We start from the raw sequence: 25,246 nt of genomic DNA, 5'->3' as shown, positions 1-25,246 counted from the left end.
AAAGAACATATTTGAGTCCGATTAATGGTTGCTTATAATAATATGATAATGCGAATTTCTTATATTATTTTAAATATCATAAGTATTTAGTTAATGTAGTAATTAATATTTAAACACTCTTGAAATATTTTAAAATATAATTTTAATCAGCCAAACCGAAACTGTCTATTTATTTGGCATTATGTTTATGACAAAAAAGGACAATTGTCGATGAGAAAGCATTACTTTAAGAAGCTAGTTGTAGAATCGATTTATTAAATGTATTAATGAGACCAACGGTAATAATAGGTTTGACAGGTTGCTTAAGGGGCAATTTCGGAATAAATCGGAAAAGTTAACGACACCTTTCCCTATAGATATTAAATGAAAAAGAAAGCCCTCCCTTCCCCACAGTAAATAAAGAGAAGAGAGTGAAGACTGAGAGCATAAGAAAAATAAAGCCTTTTTAGTGGGCGGTAAAGTGCCCCATTTTTCGTTGCTTTCTCACTTCATTCCTAGTCTCTTTTTCTCACTCCATCTTTTGCTTCTTTCTTGATCCTCACTCTCGGTTTCCTTGTTGATTCATTACTTTCAAGCTAAAGTTTTGAGTTTATCCACCGATTCTTTGATTCTTTTGGCGGTTAAGTTATGGCAGCTCAAAAAGCTGAAGAAATAAGCCACCTACCCATGGATCAACTTCAAGGCTTAGAGTACTGCATTGACTCAAATCCTTCTTGGGGTATGTCTTTTTTTATTAAAAAAAATCTTTTTTTCTTCTGCATTTTCCGGTTTGTTTTGTATTTGTAACCCTCATATTTTGCTTGTGGAAGCAGGGGAGACTATAGCTTTGGGGTTTCAGCATTACATTTTGGCTTTAGGAACTGCTGTGATGATCCCTACTTTTCTCGTTCCTTTGATGGGCGGAACTGATGTATGCCACTTCGAATTATATGCTGAATGAATAGAATTCTTAACTGTTTCTCTTCTTTTCTGGCCTTTGGATATTCTTCAGATTTCCTTTCTTTATCATACACACAAAAAGCATAAGACGTATGTGTTGTTTTTTACTTTCTTTTAAACACGATCTCCCTTTTTTTTTTGATGGTTTAGGATGATAAAATAAGAGTGGTTCAGACACTACTATTTGTTGAAGGGATTAATACACTTCTACAAACACTGTTTGGGACTCGGTTGCCTACCGTGATTGGAGGATCTTATGCCTTCATGGTTCCCATTATATCAATAATTCATGATACTTCCTTGATGAGTATCGAGGACAATCACGTGGTTAGTACACTTTTCAATCTTTTACCCTGTAACGCTTGCATTTTCATTAACTTCAATCTTCTTTTGCAAAAGGAAATTCATCAAGGACCTTAGGTCAATATTTGTGGGACCCACTTGCTCAGCTTAGTGTTGATTTTGTAACGCTTGCATGTACCAAAGTCTTCAAATGAGTCACGTCAGTGAATTGTCATCCTGTTTTTGCTCACACTGTTTAGCTGTATTGACTATTGATAACCCTAATAAGTACAAGAAAATGTAAACAAGTTGCAGCTGTGCTCTCTCTCTCTCTCTCTTATTACTCAAACATCAGGGTACTTCATTAGTTAGGCTAAGGTGGCACCTAGTAGCATTTCAGATCAAAGAACATGAGCTGCTGGTTCATTAGAAAATCTTTTATTTGTATATATTGTGCAGAGATTCATGAACACTATGAGAGCTGTCCAAGGTGCATTAATAGTAGCATCAAGTATACAAATTATCCTGGGATATAGTCAGATGTGGGCCATTTGCTCCAGGTGCAGTTTTAATCTTGAAGGGTTCCCAAATTCAGGAAACACAATTTGAGGAACTATTGACATAAAATTAACCTTTTGGCTTTTCAGGTTCTTCAGTCCCCTTGGAATGGTTCCAGTCATTGCACTAGTGGGCTTTGGCTTGTTTGATAGAGGCTTCCCTGTGGTATAACATAGAAACTATGATGCTATTTTGAATTATTGAATGAAAATTTCCTCGTCTTATCACTAATATAGTTATAATTTGTTATTAAACTATCCACCAGGTTGGTCGCTGTGTGGAAATTGGCATTCCGATGCTTATTCTATTTATAGCCTTCTCCCAGGTACATATGGATACTAACTTGTTTACCAGTTTAGGCCAAATGCGATTGGTTTTCGAACTCTTGTACGGACAAGTGAGTACCATATATCTGATAATGTTTTGTGTCAAAAAACAGTACTTGAAGAATTTTAAGCTAAAACAACTTCCAATACTGGAACGGTTTGCTCTCCTTATATCAATCACAGTGATATGGGCATATGCTCATCTCTTGACAGCAAGTGGTGCATACAAACATCGTCCAGAGTTAACCCAATTAAATTGCAGAACCGACAAGGCCAACCTCATTTCTTCTGCTCCATGGTTGGTACCAAAGCTGTTCTCCATTAGTCGAATATTTGTATGCACACTGAGAGGATATTAAGAGAGGAAGAACTTAATTGTGTTATATTTTCTGACTGAAATTTATTCAATCAGGATAAAGATACCTTATCCTCTTCAATGGGGTGCTCCTACTTTTGATGCTGGGCATGCTTTTGGAATGATAGCTGCTGTTTTAGTCTCATTGATTGAGGTATTGCTCATCAGAACTAGACACTAAATTGAATGCACTTCGATGACAAATAAGAGCCAAATAATGTTTGTTTTGACAGTCAACGGGAGCTTACAAGGCCGCTTCACGTCTAGCCAGTGCCACACCACCTCCAGCTCATGTTCTTACTCGGGGTATAGGCTGGCAAGGCATCGGGATCCTATTGAATGGATTATTTGGAACACTGACTGGTTCAACAGTCTCTGCGTAAGTAATGTTGCTTTCTGTCTCTGAAAATATTACATGCTACTATACTAATTCCACGAGAAATAACAGAGAAAATGTGGGGCTCCTTGGAAGCACTCGCGTTGGAAGCCGGAGGGTCATTCAAATCTCAGCTGGCTTTATGATATTTTTCTCAATGTTAGGTGAATTACCAGAATTTATTTAAACAGGCGATTCTCTTGAATGTCTTTCATAGTATCTTCATTTGACTTGTTTAACATCTGCAGGAAAATTTGGAGCTTTGTTTGCATCAATACCTTTTACCATATTTGCTGCCGTGTATTGTGTTTTGTTTGGTCTAGTTGGTTCGTATCATCATATCCCTTTTGTAAATACCATTGCTTGGTGTTGCTTTATTTCTAACTATGGCTTTGATTGCTTTCAGCTTCCGTGGGGCTGTCATTCTTGCAATTTACGAACATGAACTCTATGAGGAATCTCTTTATTGTGGGCGTTGCTCTGTTCTTAGGTTTATCTGTTCCTGAGTACTTGAGAGAATACACTGCAAAGGCTCTTCATGGTCCTGCTCATACCGGGGGTGGCTGGTTGAGTTAAACTGTCCATGTGTTCCTTGGGCATATTCAATGATTTTCTTAACAATGACACTGACAACTTTTGTTATGCATGCAGTTCAATGATTTCCTTAATACCATATTCTTTTCATCACCAACTGTCGCGTTAATTGTCGCTGTATTCATGGACAACACACTTGACTATAAAGACAGTGCCAGAGACAGAGGAATGCCTTGGTGGGTTAAATTCCGGTCATTCAAAGGAGATAGCCGGAATGAAGAGTTTTACACACTCCCCTTCAACCTCAATCGTTTCTTCCCACCATCATAAACTATCATCATCAAAGTGCTAATGGGGAGATATGTGATGATGATTGATGATCACAGCCTAAAGAATGGAGTTTCATGTGATTTTCATTGCTGAGAGGCCGCAATTGCCTCTCCCATGATATGTTATATATTTTACTTGGGTTATTCAGGTTTAATCCAATTGCTCAGTCCTTCGGCCTTGTAAGAATTAGTTGTTCAAGTTGATTTTTTTTAATATTAAGATAGAGCTTGCTGCTTTGAACGGTGTTGCAAAAGGCATTAACCAGAATCTTCTCTTGGCAATGAAATTTCGGAAGAACAAAATTATTGAATATATTAACTCTTTGAATCAAATGAATGAAGCAATCATGATGGTGAAATAAAACATGAATGAAATGGCGCCAATGATATACAGTTCCAGGCCCTTGTTTCCATATTGCCTGATAATACTCTAAAGTCTAAAGTGATCTTACTGAGATCTGCACATGCATTCAGAGCACCTTGGCTGTCGATAAATACTCCGACCGGAGCCCCTCACCCGCACTCTTTGACCTTCCTCGATCATCTTTCTTATTCTATCTTCAAAAGTGTTCCATCCTATGGTTCTATTTTCTGCCAAAATTGCTGCTAGCCTCTTCTTATTAGGCCTCAAGGTCGGAGCATGCCCATCACCATAGTAAGTTCGGAATCCAGATACTAGAGATGATAATTGGCTTCCAGAGTCTGTCATGGCAAAGACGTCTGAAGTTGCACAGGCTATGAAGTCTAACGCTGCTAGCTGTATCCAAGGCAAAATTTTATGAAAAGCGGCTTGGCTTTGGCATTTGTAAGTTAAATATGGTAGAGTCTGACGGGAAATTGTCTAAAATGCTAAAATACCTGAGAAGAGAAGTTTCTGAAGGGAGAAAGTTCACTGGGTGTGAGCAGTGTTTCCTTAGCGACCAGATTGGGGTACAAACTGGTAAAGGGGTGCATCCTGGAATTTCCCCCATATATATGAGACCCTGCAAGATAAATATAAGTTTCAGGTTTGAAGCCAAGAGCAGCAAGAACAAGTGCTGCTTCTTCAGATGTCAATGGACATCTCCCCAACTTCCTCAGTTCCACTGGAGAAACAGGCCTACACGCACGGATGGTAGAAAGAACAGACCAAGTCAGTCAAAATATGCGCATGAAAACAACATTAAGTAAAATAAACATGGCAGAAGATAGATAGGGGGCTAGAAATATTACTTTGTGTTCCTCAAGCGTTCAATGAGCCGTGGAAAATGGATCTCTCTGTAGGCTTGAAGTTCTTTTTTCTCATCTTCTCCACCACCGAAATCACATAGGGAGTATGCTACCATATCCTCTTCAAATCTCAAGTGTAAGGCAAGATATCTGGATGTGCCTCTAGCAACATTATGCTGTTTGGAGGAGATTCTGGGTGTGAAATCTCCTAGCAACTGTTTATCCAACCGGTGGGGTGCAGCATAGGATTTCTTTATCCTTTTGACTAATAATGAACCAACTTCTTGGATTTTTGGCACAAATTTTAATGAATGGAAGTTACATTTACACCTCAATCTCTGCAATGGAGCAAAGAACTTTGCATTATGACTAACTTCAAGAACAAGGATCACTAGTGACTAGTGAGTGCTCTTCCAAAATAGTAAGGCCTGCTCAGAAATTTCAGTTCTTTTGCATGATTGTCCTAGTTAAACGTGCAAGGGGATGTCATAGACCTGAAGGTGAGGAGGCAATGGGTCAAAACCAAGTCGATTGCCAAACCCAAGGAAATTAACCACTCTTTTCTCCAGAAGAAGGGGAAGTACACTGCTAAGGTAATCATCTGGCTTTGCTTCCTTTACTATATCAGAATCAGTAATCTGCTTTGAGTTTAAAAAAATAAGAAAATAAAACAAGATAAGAGGTTTTAGATTGTCTTGAGAAATGAAGACCAGCTTTTAATGCAATGTTTAGGAACATAAGACAACGTACTATGCTACCAATGGCTTCAATATCTAAGGACTTCAAGTGAGGAGGTAGTTCCTTTACAATATCTATGTCATCCTTCAAGATGCGCATAAAATAGTATTCTTGGTAGATGTCTCCAAACTGGCTGGTTTTCCATTGGAAAATCGTTCATTATCGACTGTATTAGAAATTTAAGGCAAAAATAAATGTGATAACAAGAAACCAGAAGATAAGTATGAGATATGGTTTCAGACCTAGGATCCTTCCACACATTGCTGTGAAGAAATTTAGGAATAACCAGAGTTGCGTTGAGTAAAGATGCCACAGCAACCGCATTGCAAATCTGCAGAGAACAACAATCAAGTTGTAAAACAAGTAAAAAGCAATGAACAATGAAGAGAAGACCAAAATGCAAATTGAAACTTACAGCTACTCGTTGTTGATTCAGGCCACCATTTGCACTGACCATTATATAGCCATTGCTTTTTGCAGGCTTCCCTGTCTCAACAGGAAAAGCAAAAGAACTTATTGCATGGAAAAATATATTCAGTTTCACATTGTTGGCCATAAATCATACACTGTCATTATCAGTTGCCAAACACTAGATATTTTTGCTATATGCTGTGTTGAAAGCAAGGTATTTACCTGGGTTTGTTGGATATTTTTTATCTGCGCAAGGTTTCCATTTGGATGCTTGATGGTAAGGTTCCTCCCAAAAATTCTGACCATCTTGCTTAAACTCCTTCTGGATTCAAAGGGAAGTTTCAAATTTCAGGGAAAAATTAACTCATATTAAGTTCATTAAGGTGATATAAAAGATTTAATGTGCTTAATACACAAGTCAAGAAGCATACCTCTGCAAGAGCACCAGTAGCCAAATTGAGAAGCCTGCTGTACATGTGAATTGATGGTCTTTCTTCATGAGTATAGACAGCTCTATCCTCCTTAGCATACATGTAGGGAAATGAATACCAGCTAATTGGTGTCAATTCAGCATTCATTGCATAAATTGTTAAAAACAAGGATTAATAACAATGTGAATGCCTCTTAGCCTATGTTAACCGGATTGTTTATTTTCCTTGACAATCCATGACCGTCCCGGATCCTAGAAAGCAATTCAGTCCTGAATTGCTTCTTAGAGAGTTAATGCTAGGCCAGATGATATCCATCAACCTCTTTTAACTTCCAAATTTTGGCTCCAGAATAGAAATGGGAAGAACTTAAATAACATTGTAACAATAATCATACCTCACTGCCATTGGAGTATCTTGAAGTTGAACTGCCTTGAAGGCTTACTGAAGCAAAAAGTGACACCATCAGAGAATCAAGCAAGAACAGGAAAACCATCAACAGCAACATAAAAGCCATCAACAACAACATAAAAGCAATGGACTTCACATTCCTCCGAAACCATGTGTTCTTTTTCCTAACATAAATGCCCTTGCAAGGATTCAACTTCCCGGAATCATCTTTCAAATCATGGAGCAAAACTACTTTGGAATTCCCATAGTTATCTGCCCCTAATATTCTCCTGCCAATAGAAGGATCTGTAGTGTCCCCCAAAGAATCTGAAGTACTACTTCTAATATGATAATCTTTCGTCCTGAAAAATGAGTTAGTAATCTGCGAGATGGGGCGTGCACATCTCGGTGATCCTTGCTTTCTCATCGAGTAAAGTTCGATGCTCTCTATCTCAATGGAGCTTCATTTCTTGCTTTGACATAAACAAGAAAAACAGAAAACCTGGAATTGCTAACCGGAAACTAATGTTTAGATGACAATAACATGGTGGTCTTACAATCTTGTACCTGCCAATTTTACAATTTTTTATTCCCGTCATTTTCTTACAAGGACCCGTCAACAGATGTGAGTTGAACTAATTAAGTTTTCAGCTGTTGGTAAAAGAACAAGTAACAAGAAAAATGGGGTGTAGTTGATAAAATAAGAACGTCAGAGAAGATAGGAAGAATTCAAAGAAACCCTGAGTGGGCGAAAGCGAGTTAGAAACGTCAAAGGAGTGAAACGCAAGACAGATCGGTTGGCAAATTCAAACTCCACCTGAACTATTTAAATCGTTTACCTTGTAATGCAAGTATCATATCATAACAGCTACTTCCCGCCAAACATAAAGCAAAGACCACAATGGATTCTTCTGCTTTCTTATTTCATTTATGATATATGGACTCAACGTATCATATATAGAATATACTTATTCAACGAGGCTATATTTAATTTCCCAGACACCTAATATCAAAGCTCAAGCAAAATAAAAATAAAAATTTTAAAAAAGTTGAAAGAAGAATAAACAAGGCAAAGTACTTACATTGTCACGATCTGCCGCAATTCGTAAGGATCCATAATGTTCAATATTGCAGGTGAATCCGGAGGTCAATTGATCAATGATTTAACTAATAAGTTTCTAAAGGGTCCTCCGGTAGAGGTTAATGACTGCAAAAGGAAAGTCCCTCAACAGATTCCAGAATTGGGAGAGATTGTTTGGAATACAATATCCTTTGCAGTTGCCCTGAATTGTGCCCCGCCCCCTTTACTAAAGTTTTGACACGTCAATTTTTTTCTTTTTAATAGGGTAAACTATATTTGATATCCCTTCACTTTAGGTTTTTTATTAAATTTACCACTAAACTATAAATTAATACGACTGCAGCACTAAAATTTATTTTTCATGCAATTATATAAGTAGGTTTTTAAGTGTATTGATATGGATGATGGTCTTTGTTAACGTAATTATGTAGCTAAAATGCTGTGATTTTGGTGGGAACATATTGATGCTCAAAACATTGCTTTAAAGATTTTACTAACTCTTAGTTTCTATATTGATTTTGTTATTAAACTTTAAAAAACTTTAATTTTACTAATTGAACTTCCTGACCACCATTGGCAGCTAATTGATTTTTCATGAAACTAATTTAAAATCAACTCAAATATATTTAAATGTTCAACGTGTTAATACTTTAATTTCCTCTTGTGATCGTCCAATGATGCTAGTTTTGAAGTATGGTGTTTGCCTTCTTAACATATTTTTTTACCATGGCTTGAATTTTCGAACAAACACTTCAAATCCAATAAACCTCAAACCATAAAACTGATGAAATTTTTTGTTTAATGTTTCGAGTTTTAAAGAGATTTTGAAAAAAAGTAAACTAAACAAAATGATAAAGTACGATGAAATGAGATTATTAATATTTAAAATAATTATATAAAATGTCAAAAAGTAATATTTTTTATCGACTATTATGAAAAATAGAAAACCTCAAACTTTTCAAACCACCCCTATCGAACTTAAGAATTCGCCCGATTATGGATGTTGATAAATTCAAATGTGTCACACAACCTTCAATTTATCAGTGCTTAGTGGAAGTAAACGTTCATAGAGTTTGAGGATATGCATGCCCACCTCTAAGATATTATTACTATATGAATGAGAAGATTCTACAAATTTCCACAAGGGGAGCGATTACAACATCAATCATTTGGAAAATTTGACGTTTTGATACCGATAATATACTTTTAGACAAACGATCTCTTCAATGTTTATTCTAAAAAATAATATCTTTTAATAAAAACACATTACATAAAATACATTTTTAAATGATGTATCTTGTAGGACGTATTTTATTGACTTGGTTAAATTCTTCATATTTTGTAAATGAATGGAATAAAATATAGTCTAAAATATTAAAAGATGTATGGATTTTATTAAAAATATAGTGTATGTATTAAAAATAAGTAATAACACGAGTGGATTGAACAACGGTGTATGTATTTGTTAGATTCAAATCCATAATAGTGAGCACATATTTATAATCACTATACAACAAATTTGTTCTGTAGCGGCGTTTGGAAAGAAAACGCCACAAATTTTAAAGATATAGCGGCGAGTACAATCCAAACGCCAGTAATTGATAGTTTCGCGGTGTTTCTTGTACAAACGCCGTAATATAGTAGTAATAACGGCGTTTTTATGACAAACGTCGTAATAGGGTTGTTTATAGTGGCGTTTTTATAACAAACGCCGCAATAAAGAATACTTTTGCGTCGTTTTAAGACAAACGCACAGAAGGTGACATCAATAGTGGTGTTTCTTGTAAAAACGCTGCAATAGATATGAAATTCGTGGCGTTTTAACTCAAACGCAGCAATAGATCTGTAATTTAGCGGCGTTTAGACTAAAAAAGTCACAATATGTAGTTTTTACGGCGTTTTTAAATAAACGCCACAAAAGGTGACATCAATAGTGGCGTTTCTTATAAAAACGCCACAATAGATGTGAAATTTCGTGGCGTTTTATCTAAAACGCCTCAATATGTAGTTTTTTTGCGGCGTTTTTAGACAAACGCGACAGAAGAAGACATCAATAATGGCGTTTTTTGTATAAACGCCGCAAAAAACATGTGATATATATGATCCACCCTTTACTCCTACAAGATCCCTAAAATCATTTCAACTATTCTTCCCTCAAAGCTTATTCTCTAGAAAAACAACGACCCTCACACGATTCCAGTGACGTGGTCTTTTGTGTGTCCGGCGACCAAATCGGCCCTCTCACCGACGAACTACAACACAATTGCACGATTTGATCCCTCTTCTCACTATTGATATTTTTCATTTTTGTGTTTGTGGGTATTTTGAAAATGGGGAAAACCTAGAAAGCTAACGTATTTGAGGGGAAAATAGCTTTTGAATAGGAAAACAATATCTATACATAATGTTTTACTGGTTTACTGCTTGGGCTTTCGAATAGAAACATAATAGATCTGGTTCCGAAAAGGAAATAATAGATTTTGAAAACGTGAACAATTGGTTGTGGTCCAAAGAACAGGTGTTGCCTTAAGTAAGAGAAATTATCGTCGGAATGTCTACGTGGCGTATTTGCTCTAACGATGGATCAAATTATCATTGGGAGGCTATCTGCCGGTCTTACCATCGAAACTCGATGATGACCCGAAAGGAACACCTACTGCTCCATACCCTTCCATGGTCAATCTCCTACGAGAAGGTAATAATCTATGAATCTTTCAGCCGCTATAATTTTTATTTTGTACGCTCAAATTTCATAGATCGTAGGCATGTAGGATGTTCGAAGCTTATTGAGAACGATGATAGAGGAGTGGATAAATACCCGATGTTTAGAACCGAATTTGGTAACTCTGTGGCGTTGAAAGAATCTTTAATTGCAAAAGCAATTTTTATCCCCAATGAAGACGACGTTGCCTCTACTTTTACTCCAAGTAAACGTTTCTATCTTATTCATCTTTGTTAATGTTTGATTCAGTTCCCAAGCCACCTCCAATCAAGTTACATACTGTAGGTGAAAGGTCGTTATCTGTTTCAAGTGAAACACTGAAGCGCACAAAGAGTCTTCTTGGTGAACCGGAGGTAGGGGATTTATTTGGTGAAATGGATGAAGAGTTTCTCCATATACAGTTTGCACGAAGGAAAAACTTAACGATGCATCATCAAACAAGGAAAAGTGTTTTTTACGTCCTTTCCCCACGAATGAGTAATGAAGACTAAATTGTAGTGAACAATATGTGAAGACTGTTTATGCATAACTTTAATGTTTATAAATTATTATGGATTTTGTTGTTAAGTATTTGTTTGCGTAATTTATAACTTTAATGTATGGTTGTGTTTAGCTTATGTTTATGTTGAGCATAAATGAAATATTTAACATCAACTAATATTATATAAATAAAAGTTATTCGCGGCGTTTTTTACAAAAACGTCGCTAAATTTTCTAATTTAGTGGCGTTTTTTATACAAACGCCGCAAAATGTCATACTTTAGTGTCGTTTTAGGTCAAAACGCCGCGAATTTTACATACTCTAGCGACGTTTTAAGCACAAACGCTGTAGATAACAATTACTTTAGTGGCGTTTTACGCACAAACGCCGCGAAATACACTTACTATAGTGGCGTTTTGATATAAACGCCGATAAATACTGAACTTTAGTAGCATTTTTATACAAACGCCAAAGAAGGTCGTACTTTCGTGGCGTTTTTAGCACAAACGCCGCTAATGAAACGTATTTTTTCGGTGTTTTACGCACAAACGCCGCGAATTTCACTTACTTTAGTGGTGTTTTTAAGATAAACGCCACAGGCCATCTTTAATTTGTGCAATACGTTGTGTTTTAAAGATTATTGTTATTACCGCTTCTGCCTTACCCAAAACGATGCTTCTGCTCGACAATCATCGTTCAAAATCATATCACCCAAATCTCCAAACCCTAGACCCGCACAGCCACCGTAGCCTAGCCACCACCATCATCGTAGCATCTTCGTACCCAATGTTATTAGGGTAAACCTATTTGATCAATTTGCAGGAAATTCAAGTATATTTTCAATCAATAACTGCAACCAAGGATTTTCTTTACTTTATCTACTGTCTTACATTTGTTACTTCTCATCTTTCCCTTAAATGTAAGTATTCTTCTTCATGTAAACACCTTTTACCTTTTTGCACTGGCGTGATACGTTTTCATATTTATTTAGGACCAGTTGATGTTCAAGGCATCCATAAAATTTACTCGCATATTACCTGATTTTCTTGCTTTGCAACTGTTTGAGACTTGATATATTTTGGACCTAACATTTACTCTTTACTATATGTTTCAGTTACTTGAGTAGTCAACAGTTGGTGAGGCTGCTGGATTGTGTTACAAAAACATCCCAGCCATTGTAACGACTGCAATTAGCCAAATAGTGTGAGTCATTTAAAAGGCATTTGCGTAGAATTATGGTTGCATGTGTATTGCATTTGGCTTGAAGTAATTGCATTTGTGTGTACCCATGTTTTCGGTTTTGGTAAGAAGCAGGCACATGTTAGGGGAAATGGCGACATTTTTTTCTGAAAATGGGAACGACAAACTGCCAAACCTTCCCTTATTCAATCATTGGTCATTGTTATCATCTTACCTCCAATATATGTTGATCCAGCCTTAAGCTTAAAAAACTGTAAATTACACTTTTTTTATATGTGTCATATCTCTGTCATTTGTGTGTACCCATGTTTTTGCCTTAGTATTTGCATAAAGTCTCCTCTCATTCATGAAATAGTTATTCTGTTGGTTTTCTTTTAACATCTAGCAAGTGTGATTACTTTTGCATAGATTTCTATGTTCTCGTTAGTGAATTGGTGTTATTCAATTATATTTATAAAAATTGATAGTCTTTTTTTACATTCTTTGACTCATCACCAACACGTGAATGTCAATTGATCACTTCCAGTAAATTAGCTCTTAAGAGTTAGATCAGTTATAAGTTGTGCATGTTCATTTATAAGAGTTGGATGGATTTAGAGACTAATTAGTGATTGAAATAAAATTACGAGATGACAAAATATACATTTAGTCATTTACTAATTTTAATTTTCTTTAGGAAATGAATTTTGGGACCAATTATTGTCGTAATATTTGATATATTGGTGGTGAGTTTTACTTTGTCTTGATATGCTGTCAATTGTGAAATTAATATTAATATTATCAATTAATATCGCATTTTCTTTTTATCTTGGTCAGTTGTTTACACAACATAGTCTATCTGATTAACCTCTCACTTTTTGGTTAAGTGTATCTTAACTTAGTGTAGAAAGACACCACCATCAAAGAAGCATATCGCCGCAGTCGTACTCTTTCGGTCGTAACCTGTCAACCACCTGCAGGTATGTTTTCTCAAACATGTCTGCGAGAAGTTAGATAGCATTTAAGCAGCAAAAGCATAACAATGGTGATGAGATTAATTAATCAATTAAATGGTAATTTGTAACCTGAATTTGGGCAGCGTCAACGGCCTAAAATCACATTATAAGAATCATTGAGTTATCTAATCGAAACAACTAGATTTGGAAAGCTTTGTCTACATATTATTCACAACAAAAATAAACAAATTTATTTATTTTGTATACCGAAGGTCGAGGTTGATACTGATCACGTGTTTAGATAAAACTATATAATTGAAGTTAATTAATTAATTAATTAGAGAATGATTATTATTTTCACATTATTGTATTTGGGATTTAAAGCAAGGAGGGATTCATTTTGCATGTCTTTTGGGACTCTAGCGATGAACCCACCCAGAGTTCATTGCACTCCTTTTTGTTATTTTAATTAACCTTAACCTTGCCATATATTATTAACTTCTAAAACATGGATTTATAGCACAAATAAAAACATATATTAGCATGTTTAAGGTCAAAGTGTTTGACTTGTTTAGGGCTGAACAATGTTCAAAGCCCAAAGAGAAAGGGTATTTGGTAAGGCCTATATAGATACACTTATATACTGGTATTGAATATTCAAATATGGGATTGGAGTTTGATCAGAACATTGCTGGCCCATGTAAGTGAGCTTTTGGTTTAATATTACCTGTATCAGATTAATCATGTTTGAATTAATCATATTTTATACTGAAATTTTCAGTTTGTATTTTAAGTGATTTAGAGATTATCATTATTATTTTAGATTCAAATCATATTTTAGTTTAAATATTCAAGTTTGAGTATCATATTTGATACTGAAAACACTTATTGAACAATAATTTATCATCTCAACAAATTTCTTCAATGTTATCATGAACCTAAGTTTAAATATTAGGTAAATTTAATGTAGAAACACACCATCATCAGATAAGCATCTCGCCGCAGTCGTACTCTTCTGGTCGTCACCTGTCAACCACCTGCAGGTATATTTTCTTGTCCATTACACCTTACAGTTAATCTGCCAAATTACATTGATATAATAGGGATTGTCATATACAAATAAAAATAGTTAGCCAAATATTGTCTAAAACAAAAGCCTCTTTTACTTAACAAGACAAAAAAATAAAAGGTTCATTCATGAATATAAAATCAAATCTGTCCTAAACATAGTTTAAGTGTCATGTTTAAGTATAGATTAATAATGCTGTAAGGACATGTTTCATAGTTTTGATGATTATTACGCCCCTTATATATGTCCCTTATCCATACGAATGTATTAATTATATAATTTGTGAAATTAAATGTAATGATTATGTTAAGGTTCTATCTGCCTCTATAATATTAGCAATTAACATGCGAAATTTAAACTCCAGAAATACGAAATGGATAAGAGTTTGATGGATTTCTCAAGGGTAAGTGTCGAATATCGAAATAGAGTTGAGAACTTTCTAAATTTAGCTTTTATGAATGCAAGCCAAGAGAATATGATTCTTTGCCCTTGTAAGAATTGTGTGAACATTAATTGGCACATTCGTGAAGTTGTGTATGAGCATCTAGTTGTTTTTGGATTTATTCGGGGTATAGAAAATGGATATTTCATGGAGAGTTTGTATCAGATAGATCTGCTTCCACGAGTTATTCGACTTATCCTGCTACTTCTCACCATCCAACTTTTAGAGAAGATGACATCGAAGGGATGTTACGAGATGCATTTAATATGCACAATCATCAGTCGTATGTTACAGAAAATTATTGTCAGAATGATGTTAATGATTTCATTGAGATGAGAAGAAGTGGATGTGATGAAGAGCCAAATGGAGAAGCAACAAAGTTTTACAAGTTGCTGAATGAAATGAATGAACAACTTTATGAGGGATCAAAGTTTTCAAAGCTTTTTTTCTGTATTCTTCTTTTCCACTTAAAATGTCTGGGAGGTTAGACTGGTAGCTCCTTTACGCAATTGTTGGAGTTACTAGGAGAAGTGTTTCCTTTTGCAAAAATCCCTCAATCAAGCAAAGATATGAAGAAAATGATCAAAGATTTGGGTCTTGGATATGACAAAATTCATAGTTTCCCAAATGATTATATGTTGGGGTGATCGTAAAAATCAGGAGTCTTGTCATGTATGCGGAAAATATCAATGGATGACTAGGGAGGCAGAAAATGTTACTGAGGATGAAGCTCAAGCACGATCAAGAAAGAAGCCGGTCAAGATTCTACGATATTTTCCTCTCATACCTAGGCTAAAAAGATTGTTTATGTCCTCCAAGACTGCTGAGTCTATGAGGTGGCATCATGATGGTAGAACCGATGATGGATTATTACAGCAGCATCATGTGCATTCTTTAGCTTGGAAGTCATTTGACAACAAGTGCCCAAGTTTTGTGAGAGATCCTCGAAATGTCAGGCTCGGTCTTGCAACTGATGGGTTTAATTCATTCAAACTCATGAGTACTTCGTATAGTACTTGGCCTGTTATACTTGTTCCATACAATTTGCCTATATGGATTTACATGAAACAATCATCTTTCATCTTATCTATGATAATCCCTGGCGAGAAAGGCCCCAAAAATGATATTGATATTTACATGCAGTCGTTAATTGTATAGTTTAAACAATTATGGGAAGGGTTCGAACATACGATGTGTTGACGAATGAGAACTTTAATTTACGCGCGACTTTATTATGGACAATTAATGATTTTCCTGCTTATGCAAATTTATCTGGTTGGAGTACCAAAGGTCATTATGCTTGTCCTTGTTGTGCTGCACAAACATGTTCGAAGTGGTTGGTTAATGGAAAGAAGTTCTCTCATATGGGATATCATCCGTGGTTACCTGATAATCATAGACTTAGATGTCAAAAGAATATGTTTGATGGTGATGAAGAGTTTCGAAATGCTCCTAACCAAACAACCGGCTTTGAAATATTCAGAATGTTGAAAAATATCAATTTTAGTTATGGAAAGATGAATCAACCAAGTAGTACACGATCAAAGAAAAAGGCAAAGCAGGTCAATGAGGAGGTTGAAGTTGACCAACAAAGTGATGATGAGTCTGATGAAGAGGATTATCCAAATGAGGTAGACTTGTGGAAAAAAGATGATTATATTCTTTGAGTTGCCTTATTGGAAGAAGAAAATTTTGAGACATAATATTGATGTAATACATATTGAGAAGAATATTTATGAGAATATTATCGGGACCATTCTGAATGATGGAAGAAAATCTAAAGATAATCTTAAGAATCAACTTGATTTAGTGGAAATGGGAATTCGACATGATCTTCATCTGCAATTACATCCAAATGGAAGATATTTCTTGCCGCCTTCTATTTTTTCTCTTTCTAAGAAAGAAAAAGAAGTGTTTTTCACTGTGTTGAATGATATAAAGGTCCAGATGGGTATGCATCAAACATTTCTCGATGTGTCAGTGTTAAAGATAGAAGACTTTATGGTTTAAAGTCACATGATTATCACATATTAATGCAAGATTTACTGTTAGTAGCTGTTCGTGGTTACATGTCGAGTAAGATGACGTCTTGTATCATTGAACTTTCTAATATCATGAAAGCTATCTGTGGGAAAGTTCTGATGGTTGAAGAACTTGATAAACTACAAGATCAAGTCTCCTTGACTTTATGCAACTTGGAGAAGATATTTCCGCCTTCATTCTTTACAATTATGGTGCATCTGCTAATTCATCTTCCTCACGAAGCAAAAGTTGGTGGACCAGTTTTCTATCGATGAATGTACCCTATAAAGAGGTGTTAATTGAATTACACGTTTGAAATTACTACTGATTATACCTTTTAATAAAATGTATTTACGTATTATGTTGTTTTGTGTATAGGTTCTTGGGCAAGTTGAAGTCTTATTGTCGTAATAAGCGTTATCCGGAAGGATCAATTACTGAAGGGTATTTGGCAGAGGAATGTATGACATTTTGCTCTAGATATTTTGAAGATGTTGAAACAAGATAGAATAGACCAAATCAAAATGACGTGTTAAGTACTGATGACTTATCTCAACATTATTTGTTTGGAAGTTATGGTCAACCATTAGGGAAAGTTGAAATTGCACACTTAGATGACACATCTTGGGTACAAGCACACTGATATGTTCTTTTTCATCACGATTCAGTAGATCCCTTTCGCACGTAATTCTTTCAGACCCAATCCTAATGACATCTCTTAATCTTTTATATTTATCAATTTTTAATGACATAATATACTTTATAGTGAGTTTAAAAGAAGTCTTGAGATCTCGTGCACGCTTCCGAAGATTAAATCAGCTAGAGCTACATAAGTTATTCACATAAACTTTTCATGAATGGTTAGGCCAGACGGTAAGCAACTAAATCTTACGAAATACTTATAAATATTTTTATGTCTTGCTTTTTATATCGACATCAATGCAAATTAATTCACCATTCATGTGTAATAGGTTTGGAGTGGGAGAGAAGTTAGTGAAGATGTTAAATGGCTTTCTCAAGGTCCGAATAGAATAGTTAAAAGATATAATGCCTTTCTCATTAATGGGTTTAGGTTCCACACAAAATCTCGTGAAAGATTAAGGAGGACACAAAATTGTGGAGTCGTAGTTACTTCGTCAACTACAAGTTATGCTACTGTAAGGGACAATAATCCACAGGAGGGAGAGGTTGATTATTATGGAAATCTTACGGACATTATTGAGTTAGATTATTATGAAAAAAGAAAGGTTGTGTTGTTTCGGTGTGACTGGGTTGATGTAAACATATGTATCAAAAGAGATAAATTCGGGTTTACAATAGTGAATTTCTCTCGATTAATTCACACGGGTCAACGTTTGATGGATGAATCATATGTATTTTCTTCTTAAGTGAAACAAGTATTTTATTGTCACGATCCAATGGATGACGGTTAGTATGTTGTGCTTCGAAATACTCCCAGAGACTTGATAGACATCGGGGATGGAAGTAGAGATGACATTGAAACAAGATCAGAATGTTTACCTCTTCTATCACAAAACTTAGATGAAACTATCACTAATACAACACAATTTCAATGGGTTCGGGAGGATGTTGATGAAGATATTTATGACAACTGACAATACATAAGACTGTTGTACGATTTTATATCTTTATTTATTTATAATGTTATAACCTTTAACATGTTGTATTTCAATATATTCATTAATTAAATCATTTTTTATTACTCATGTTTGTTTATTACAGATATAATGTCGAGGAGAAAAATAACTAATTTGTGGGTTGTTCAAGCTTCTGAAGACCATAAAGAAAGAAATAACGAGGAATCAAATGCACCTGATTCTTCCGAAGTTCCTGAAACTGTTGAAGAAGTAAAAATTCAAGGTAATCTTCGAAGACGTACAACTTTGAAGGAATTATACCAACTTTGAAGCGTTGGATTTTGTTAAGGTAATATTGTCATTATAATATATACTCTATAGAAATTTAATACTAATTTATACTTACGGTGCACACTTATTTGTTGTATAGGAGAAATTTTTTTTAGAGGTCTCTGACGATTATATAAAGCAAGCGTTAGGGAAGAGATGAAGAGACCACAAGAGCTCCTTAAAGAAGAAATACTTCAAGAATGATCTCAGCCTTGAAGAGAAGTAGAAAACAGTCCCACCAGGAATGCTCAAGTACCAATGGGAAGATGCAGTCAGATTTTGGAGTTCCCAAAAAGGACATGTATGATGTATTTTTCATAAATAGTTGTAATGAAATTTACATTGTAGGACCGAGAGCATGTTGGTGTTGCTAGCAGGCAACAACAAAAGTTTACGAACACGGCTGGATCGAAGAGCTTTGCTTGTATAGCTCATGAGGATGTATTATAGATTATTGAAATAGTTTTTTGTATTCCATGTACATACTAACTCATAGTAATTACATTATGGTACATTGTAGGAAAATACATCTGGTTCTAAAGTTGGTCGAATCCAACTCTTCGACATGACACATACGAAGAATGATGGCACTCCTATGACTGCTGACGCTACAGAAATTATGGTATGTTTATGGGGTAGATGTTTTAAATTTACCTGACTTTATTTATATTTGTACCATGACATTTTTTATTTTAATAAATTATAGGAAAAATTTAGGGAGAAAAGGGCGGAGTATCATGCTACTACTTCGAGTCAAGGTATTGTTAATGATGATGACATTGAAAATCAAACTATTAATGACGTTTTCCTAAAAGATATGGCCGGGTGCGCTGTCAAGGATCATTCATTACTCCTACCAAATATTTTGGATCCAGTTCATCACAGTACATGTCATCACAATCTCGATCTTCCCAATTAGAAGTTGGTCGTTTAAAAGAAAAGTTGGCTGAGATGGATCAACAAATGGCTAACTTGAAAGCGGAAAATGAAGCAAGGGAAGCAGAGAGAGCAGCAGCCAGAGCAGCAGCGGAAGCAGCCAGAGCAGCAGCGGAAGCAGAAAGAGAAGCAGTGGCAAGACAGAGAGAGGCAACGGTAGCACAGAGAGAAGCAGCATATCAGAAAGATGTGAAGAATTTGAAAAACAACTCAATGATATGATGCTGATGATAAAGAAAACGCAACCTCAGAATTCACCATCGTAGCCTCATTTATGTTATGAGCATTATGTTAATGTTACTGAACCGTGTTTAACTGAACTTATTTACGTTAATGAAAACTTTTATTTATTATATTGGATTTGATGTTGCTTGTTATGGATATAGAGTTTGATGTTATTGCTGTTTTGTTTGTTGGATAATGGAACAGGTTGAAAAAAACATATTAGGGTTATTAAGCATAATTTTTAGAACTGTTAAATTATGTGTTATTTAGCGGCGTTTGTAACAAAAACCGCCGCAATATACCATACATTTAGCGGTGTTTGTATCCTAAAAATGCCGCTATATACAACACCTATTACGGCATTTGCGATAAAAATGCCGCTAAACATCAACACCTACTGCAACGTTTGTGGGAAAAACGCCGCTAAACATCAACACCTACTGCGGCGTTTGTGGGGAAAACGCCGCTAAACATCAACACCTATTGCGGCATTTGTCTGCCAAACACCGCTAAAGATCAACACCTATTGCGGCGTTTGTTTAACAAATGCCTCTATATGCCGTCATCTATTGCGTCGTTTTTTGCTAAAAAATGCCGCGAACTTTAGCAGCGCTTTTTACGGCGTTTTTCATAACGCCGCAGGTGTTTTTAGCGTCGCTTAAAAACGCCGCTATAAGTAAAAAAACGCCGCAAAAACCAGTTTTGTTGTGGTGAATGTGTATTGTTATCATAAAATATGATATAAATTAAGTGACAAATTATGTTATAAAGTCACAAGATATTAGAAGTGTTATAGAAATAAAAGTGTAGATGCTATTAATGTTGTATTTATAATTTGATGAGGGAGAGAGTTATAAGTACATACAATAACAAATTCTTAATCAACTATCTAAAAGGGTTATGATCCTCAAGAAATATATAATCTTATATTTACTCTTATCTCGTTAGAGAGTTTATACTTAATAGAATTATATCTTCTTGGAATATCACAACTAAAGAAAGATTTAAGGATTTCAATCTATCAATTAATTCAGGTACGCTTTCGCATCTAATATTTTTATTCTTGATGATTTTGTATGATACAACTGGTTGCTTTTCATATTTATTATGGTTTGGTTCTAACAAATAGCATTATCGTCAAATCATGTTTAACTATCGAGAATTCATTGATTTATTTTTTAGATTGATTCACTCTTAAAATTGTATGATTTTAATACTTTGATTTAATGTATCGTTGTTTTATGAATCGATATTATAATTTTATTTTTATTATGGATTAAGTTTTTTGAGCGTTATGCAATTATGTCATTAATTTAATTTTCTTTTCTAGTCGATGGAATAATAAATTATTAATATTGATTCATTTTTTTAACTGTCACTTGATATGTTATGCATCTCTAATTTCGTGGAAGACTACAAAGGATTAAGACGTTAAAGTTTTAAAATTTGTAGTTTTTCCATTATATTTCTGAGTTATTAAATAGAATAAATTGATTCTATTTAGATTTTTTTTGAGGATATGATTCTATTTAGATTAACATACTGCATTTGGGGAGGTTGATTACGTATGTTTGATAGCACCATTCATGTCGATTGATTTTTTTTAAAACCCATTGTTTGGATCCAATTTTTTACTATTGGATGCTAAAAATCCAATTTTGAATTGAAAAATTCGTAATTCATATATATATTTATTTAATTTATATTTTTAAGTTTTTTCCCAATTTCATATAATATAGGTTTATGCTAATTCAATACATATTTAGTGGATTATGAGTTATGGATATTTGGTTTCGACTTTGAAAAAGCATTTAGTAATATTAAAGTTTTATGTGATTATTGTCGCAATTTGTGATTATTTGGTTTTGGTTTATTGTATAGTATTTTGGTTTCATTTTGTGAATCCATAGTTAAGAAATTCTTGAGGAATATCAAAAATTTAGGTTTTCGGTTTCTAATAACATCTTTTAGACAACCTTATTATAGGTTACTTTGGAAAACATGACATGATTAGAAAATTTAATTTATATTTTGACTATTATGGATTATGGAATATATATATTTGCATTGATATATTCGATTTAGTTTGATTAAAATTTTTCACTGCCTATGTACTTTGACTTTGACTTTTGGTTAAATGTTGATTGTTTTGAATTTAGTTTCTATTTTATTATGAATTTATGAATTGATTGCATTTTTAAGGAATTCTTCAAAAACAATCAATTTAGTTTTCAATTTCTGATAGCACCATTTAAGTAACCTTATTCTGGGTTATTTCGGATATTAAAGTGTAATCATAAATTTTAGTTTTGACATTTGATTATTATATAAATATTAAATTTGAATACTAATATTTATTTTGAGATGGCTTAATTAAAGCAATAAGTCGTTAAAGTGGTCTCAATTATGGAAAATATTTTATAAAAGTTTTGTATATGTAACTTAATATATGTTAGTATTGATCCTCTCAAATGAAAATTAATGGTTGACATAATTGCATGTACAACTTTGGTAATAAGTATGTGCTAATTATTCGGTTTGATGTGTGAGTAATAAATCGACCCAAAGAAATATTTTTGCTTGACATGTTCTTATTGTCAATGTAAGGTTGTTGAGCTAGATATCACTTAAGGTGAAAATTTTTTCTAAAAATGAAATATTAATGAAGCATATGATATCTTGATATAAGGTTTAATTATATTCAAATTTATTATTATTTTAGTTATAGTTTAATTGAAAGACAAAATTAAGAGATATTGATTGGTTGACAATATTTATATGGTTGTTTTTATATTTTTAATGCAATATATGTATATATTCAATTTGATTTTTCATTTTTAATTGTTGGTTATTAGAATATATATTTTTGAAACAAATTAATTCATATTATGGCTATGTCTGATATTTTGATAGATTAGTTAAAACAGAATGTCGCCAAAGTGACATCTTTTGTGTAGACTAATTTATTTGAAATATCAAGATGATTATGTGCTTTTTGTATGGACCCAGAAGAAAATTAATATTTGGTCGGATTTCAAGCGGCATATGTGGTAATAACATGTGACAATTATAAGGTATTTTTTATGTGAGCATTACATTAGTCCAAAGATTAGTCTTTTGTTTGACATAGCTTATTGTCAATGTTTGATTACTACAACAAGAATATTGTTTACTGTTAATATTATTGTCCAAAGACTTGATATTGATGTAGTTGTTAAGGGTTCTAGATAAAAAGAGACAAGGATATGTTACAAAGGGTTGTTTTTCTTTTGAGATAATTTATGATGTATGAGGAGAAATTGAATTATACAACAATAAACAACTACTTTGGTTATTATGATCAATTTAGGGGTTACAAGTTTTATGATCTCATAATTAAGAATATTTTTAAGATGATGTCTATAACATTGTTTTTGAGGATGTTGAGTTTGGAAGGAGAAAATAAGGTTTAAGGAATTTCTTTTGAGGATGAATTGGATATAACTCAGTTCCTATTATTACTTTTAATGATATCTATGTGTTTATACATGTCGTTCAACAAGAAGTGAATCTAGAATCTTAACAAGATTATTTTGAACAACTCTTCATTCAAGATGAGAAATTGTTATTAAAGAACAAACTCAACAACCTCTAAAAACAAGTATCATTAAGAAGATCCACAAGATGAAATAAATATTATTTTAGATCATTATGTTTCTACAAGAAATAAGGATGACAGTGGAATGATGGAAGATGATCTAATCAACTTTGTCAAGTCATAAAACTTCTTACTCTTAAAAGAGAATTAATGTCATGTAAGAATAGTATATAAGTTTTATACAAGATAATAAAGTTTGAGTACTTACCTCATTACTTGAAGTTGCAAAGTTGATTGGTTGTAAATGGATGCTTATAATCAAGATTGATGCAAAAGGTGATGTTGATGAGTATAAGACATATCTTGTATCTAGAAGATATACTCAGAAAGAAAACATTAATTTTGTAGAGATATTCTCTTTGGTTTCATTGAAAGACTCTTTTAGAATAATCATGATACTTGTTGCTCATATTGATCTTGAGTTACATAAGTTTGATTTCAAAATTGTGTTTCTCAATGGTAATATTAATGAAATATTTTATACGGTGCAATTAGAAAATTGTGTCTAATGATACAAAATTAATGATATGCAAATTAAGGAAACTTATTTATGAGTTTAAGTATGACTCCTGTTAATTGTATAACAAATTTCACCAAGTGATTATCTCGTTTGGTTTTGAGATGAATTTGGTTGACAGTTGTATAAACTATAAGTTCAATATGAGTAAATCAAATAATACCCCTTATTGCTAAAGGAAACAAGTTTAGTCTTGATTAATGCCCTAAGGATGATTTTGAAACTAAGGAAATACAAAAGGTACATTATGCTTCAAAATAAATAAAGAATTTAATGTATATTCAGATTTATATGTATTCAGACATAGCGTATGATTTTAGGATATTAAGCATGTATTTAAGCAATTTGGATATGAATCATTGGGTTGCAGCCAAATTGATTCATATGATATATTTAAGAATAAAAATGTTACATGCTCATATATTAGAGGTCTAGTAAATAAAAGATCATTAGGTTTATGGTCTTCGACTTATTGGAATATGAACGCAAAATTTTGTCGCATGAACTACTAACTATGGATTGATAATAAAGACCACTTGAGTTATTTTGTGACAACTAAGTTGCAGTTCTTTATTCCATATATAACAAAAACAACTTAAAGTCTAAGCACATAGACAAGTTTCTGATTGTTAAAGAAAATTCAAAGTGGTTATGTGTTTATAGAGCATATTAATACGAACTCATAATTGTGTGCTTACTAAGGAACTATCACCCAAGGTCTTTCCTGAGCACAATACTCATATGGGTGTAATATCATTTAAGGGTATTCAGTTTTAGTGGGAGTTTGTAATTTTAATGCTCATTTATTATAAACACAATTTTAGTTACTTCAATTTAAGGATATTTATTTAAAGATATTTTCTACAAAAATAGAGTTTGTTTTGCTTTATTCACACTCTGATTTTGGTAAAATTTAATCTCACTAATGTTTAAAAAGGACTAGTTAGAAATAGACATGTGTGATTCACATTGCATGTAATTTCCATGATATGCTCCATGATTGATCTATGTCATTTGATTGTGTTTGTATACGTGACTATTGATGTGTCTAGTAATGATTGATATAGCAAAGACCGCTTTGATCCTATATGGACATAGTTGATGGACGAGATTGTTATAGAATTCCTATTGCATGATAACAAATTTTGAGCTTATAAGGTTATATTTTTATCAAGA

General features: G+C 33.7%; 2 protein-coding genes across 8 annotated transcripts; one reads left to right on the top strand and one right to left on the bottom strand.

Moving 5' to 3' along the window:
* The first annotated feature begins 383 nt into the window (after positions 1–383).
* Positions 384–3,940, top strand: LOC120123957 (nucleobase-ascorbate transporter 2-like). Its single transcript, XM_039142737.1, has 13 exons — positions 384–718; positions 813–910; positions 1,090–1,266; positions 1,681–1,781; positions 1,869–1,944; positions 2,045–2,104; positions 2,219–2,403; positions 2,518–2,614; positions 2,694–2,839; positions 2,909–3,000; positions 3,085–3,162; positions 3,243–3,403; positions 3,488–3,940. Exons 1-13 carry the CDS (start codon positions 628–630, stop codon positions 3,698–3,700), a joined length of 1,575 nt encoding a protein of 524 aa, XP_038998668.1. The 5' UTR covers positions 384–627; the 3' UTR covers positions 3,701–3,940.
* Positions 3,941–3,978: 38 nt separating this feature from the next.
* Positions 3,979–7,390, bottom strand: LOC120123956 (O-fucosyltransferase 8-like). 7 transcript variants are annotated; one of them, XM_039142730.1, is made up of 11 exons: positions 6,883–7,390; positions 6,489–6,578; positions 6,280–6,379; positions 6,062–6,132; positions 5,889–5,977; positions 5,659–5,779; positions 5,403–5,546; positions 4,912–5,246; positions 4,558–4,798; positions 4,143–4,456; positions 3,979–4,047 (listed from the first exon to the last, which is right to left on the bottom strand). In XM_039142730.1, exons 1-10 carry the CDS (start codon positions 7,300–7,302, stop codon positions 4,148–4,150), a joined length of 1,920 nt encoding a protein of 639 aa, XP_038998661.1. In that variant the 5' UTR covers positions 7,303–7,390; the 3' UTR covers positions 3,979–4,047; positions 4,143–4,147. The 7 variants fall into 7 exon arrangements, with proteins under 7 accessions (XP_038998661.1, XP_038998662.1, XP_038998663.1 ...); XM_039142731.1 differs by having other exon boundaries at positions 4,033–4,456; positions 6,280–6,376; XM_039142732.1 differs by having other exon boundaries at positions 4,033–4,456; positions 6,489–6,739; positions 6,883–7,046.
* Between the last annotated feature and the right edge of the window lie 17,856 nt (positions 7,391–25,246).

The sequence above is a fragment of the Hibiscus syriacus genome, unplaced genomic scaffold, assembly GCF_006381635.1.
Source record: "Hibiscus syriacus cultivar Baekdansim isolate YM2019G1 unplaced genomic scaffold, ASM638163v2 tig00110407_pilon, whole genome shotgun sequence".
Taxonomy (NCBI): Eukaryota; Viridiplantae; Streptophyta; class Magnoliopsida; order Malvales; family Malvaceae; genus Hibiscus; species Hibiscus syriacus.
This window is presented reverse-complemented; position numbering and strand designations above follow the sequence as displayed.

Bases quoted from the DNA above. Each gene is read 5' to 3' on its own strand.
- LOC120123957 (XM_039142737.1), top strand. From the start codon at position 628: ATGGCAGCTCAAAAAGCTGAAGAAATAAGCCACCTACCCATGGATCAA. The intron at 2,615-2,693 runs GTATTGCTCATC...TTGTTTTGACAG, and splicing joins TTTTAGTCTCATTGATTGAG to TCAACGGGAGCTTACAAGGC. The intron at 3,163-3,242 runs GTTCGTATCATC...GATTGCTTTCAG, and splicing joins TGTTTTGTTTGGTCTAGTTG to CTTCCGTGGGGCTGTCATTC.
- LOC120123956 (XM_039142730.1), bottom strand. From the start codon at position 7,302: ATGAGAAAGCAAGGATCACCGAGATGTGCACGCCCCATCTCGCAGATT. The intron at 5,780-5,888 runs GTCTGAAACCAT...ATGGAAAACCAG, and splicing joins AATGTGTGGAAGGATCCTAG to CCAGTTTGGAGACATCTACC. The intron at 5,547-5,658 runs GTACGTTGTCTT...AACTCAAAGCAG, and splicing joins TTGAAGCCATTGGTAGCATA to ATTACTGATTCTGATATAGT.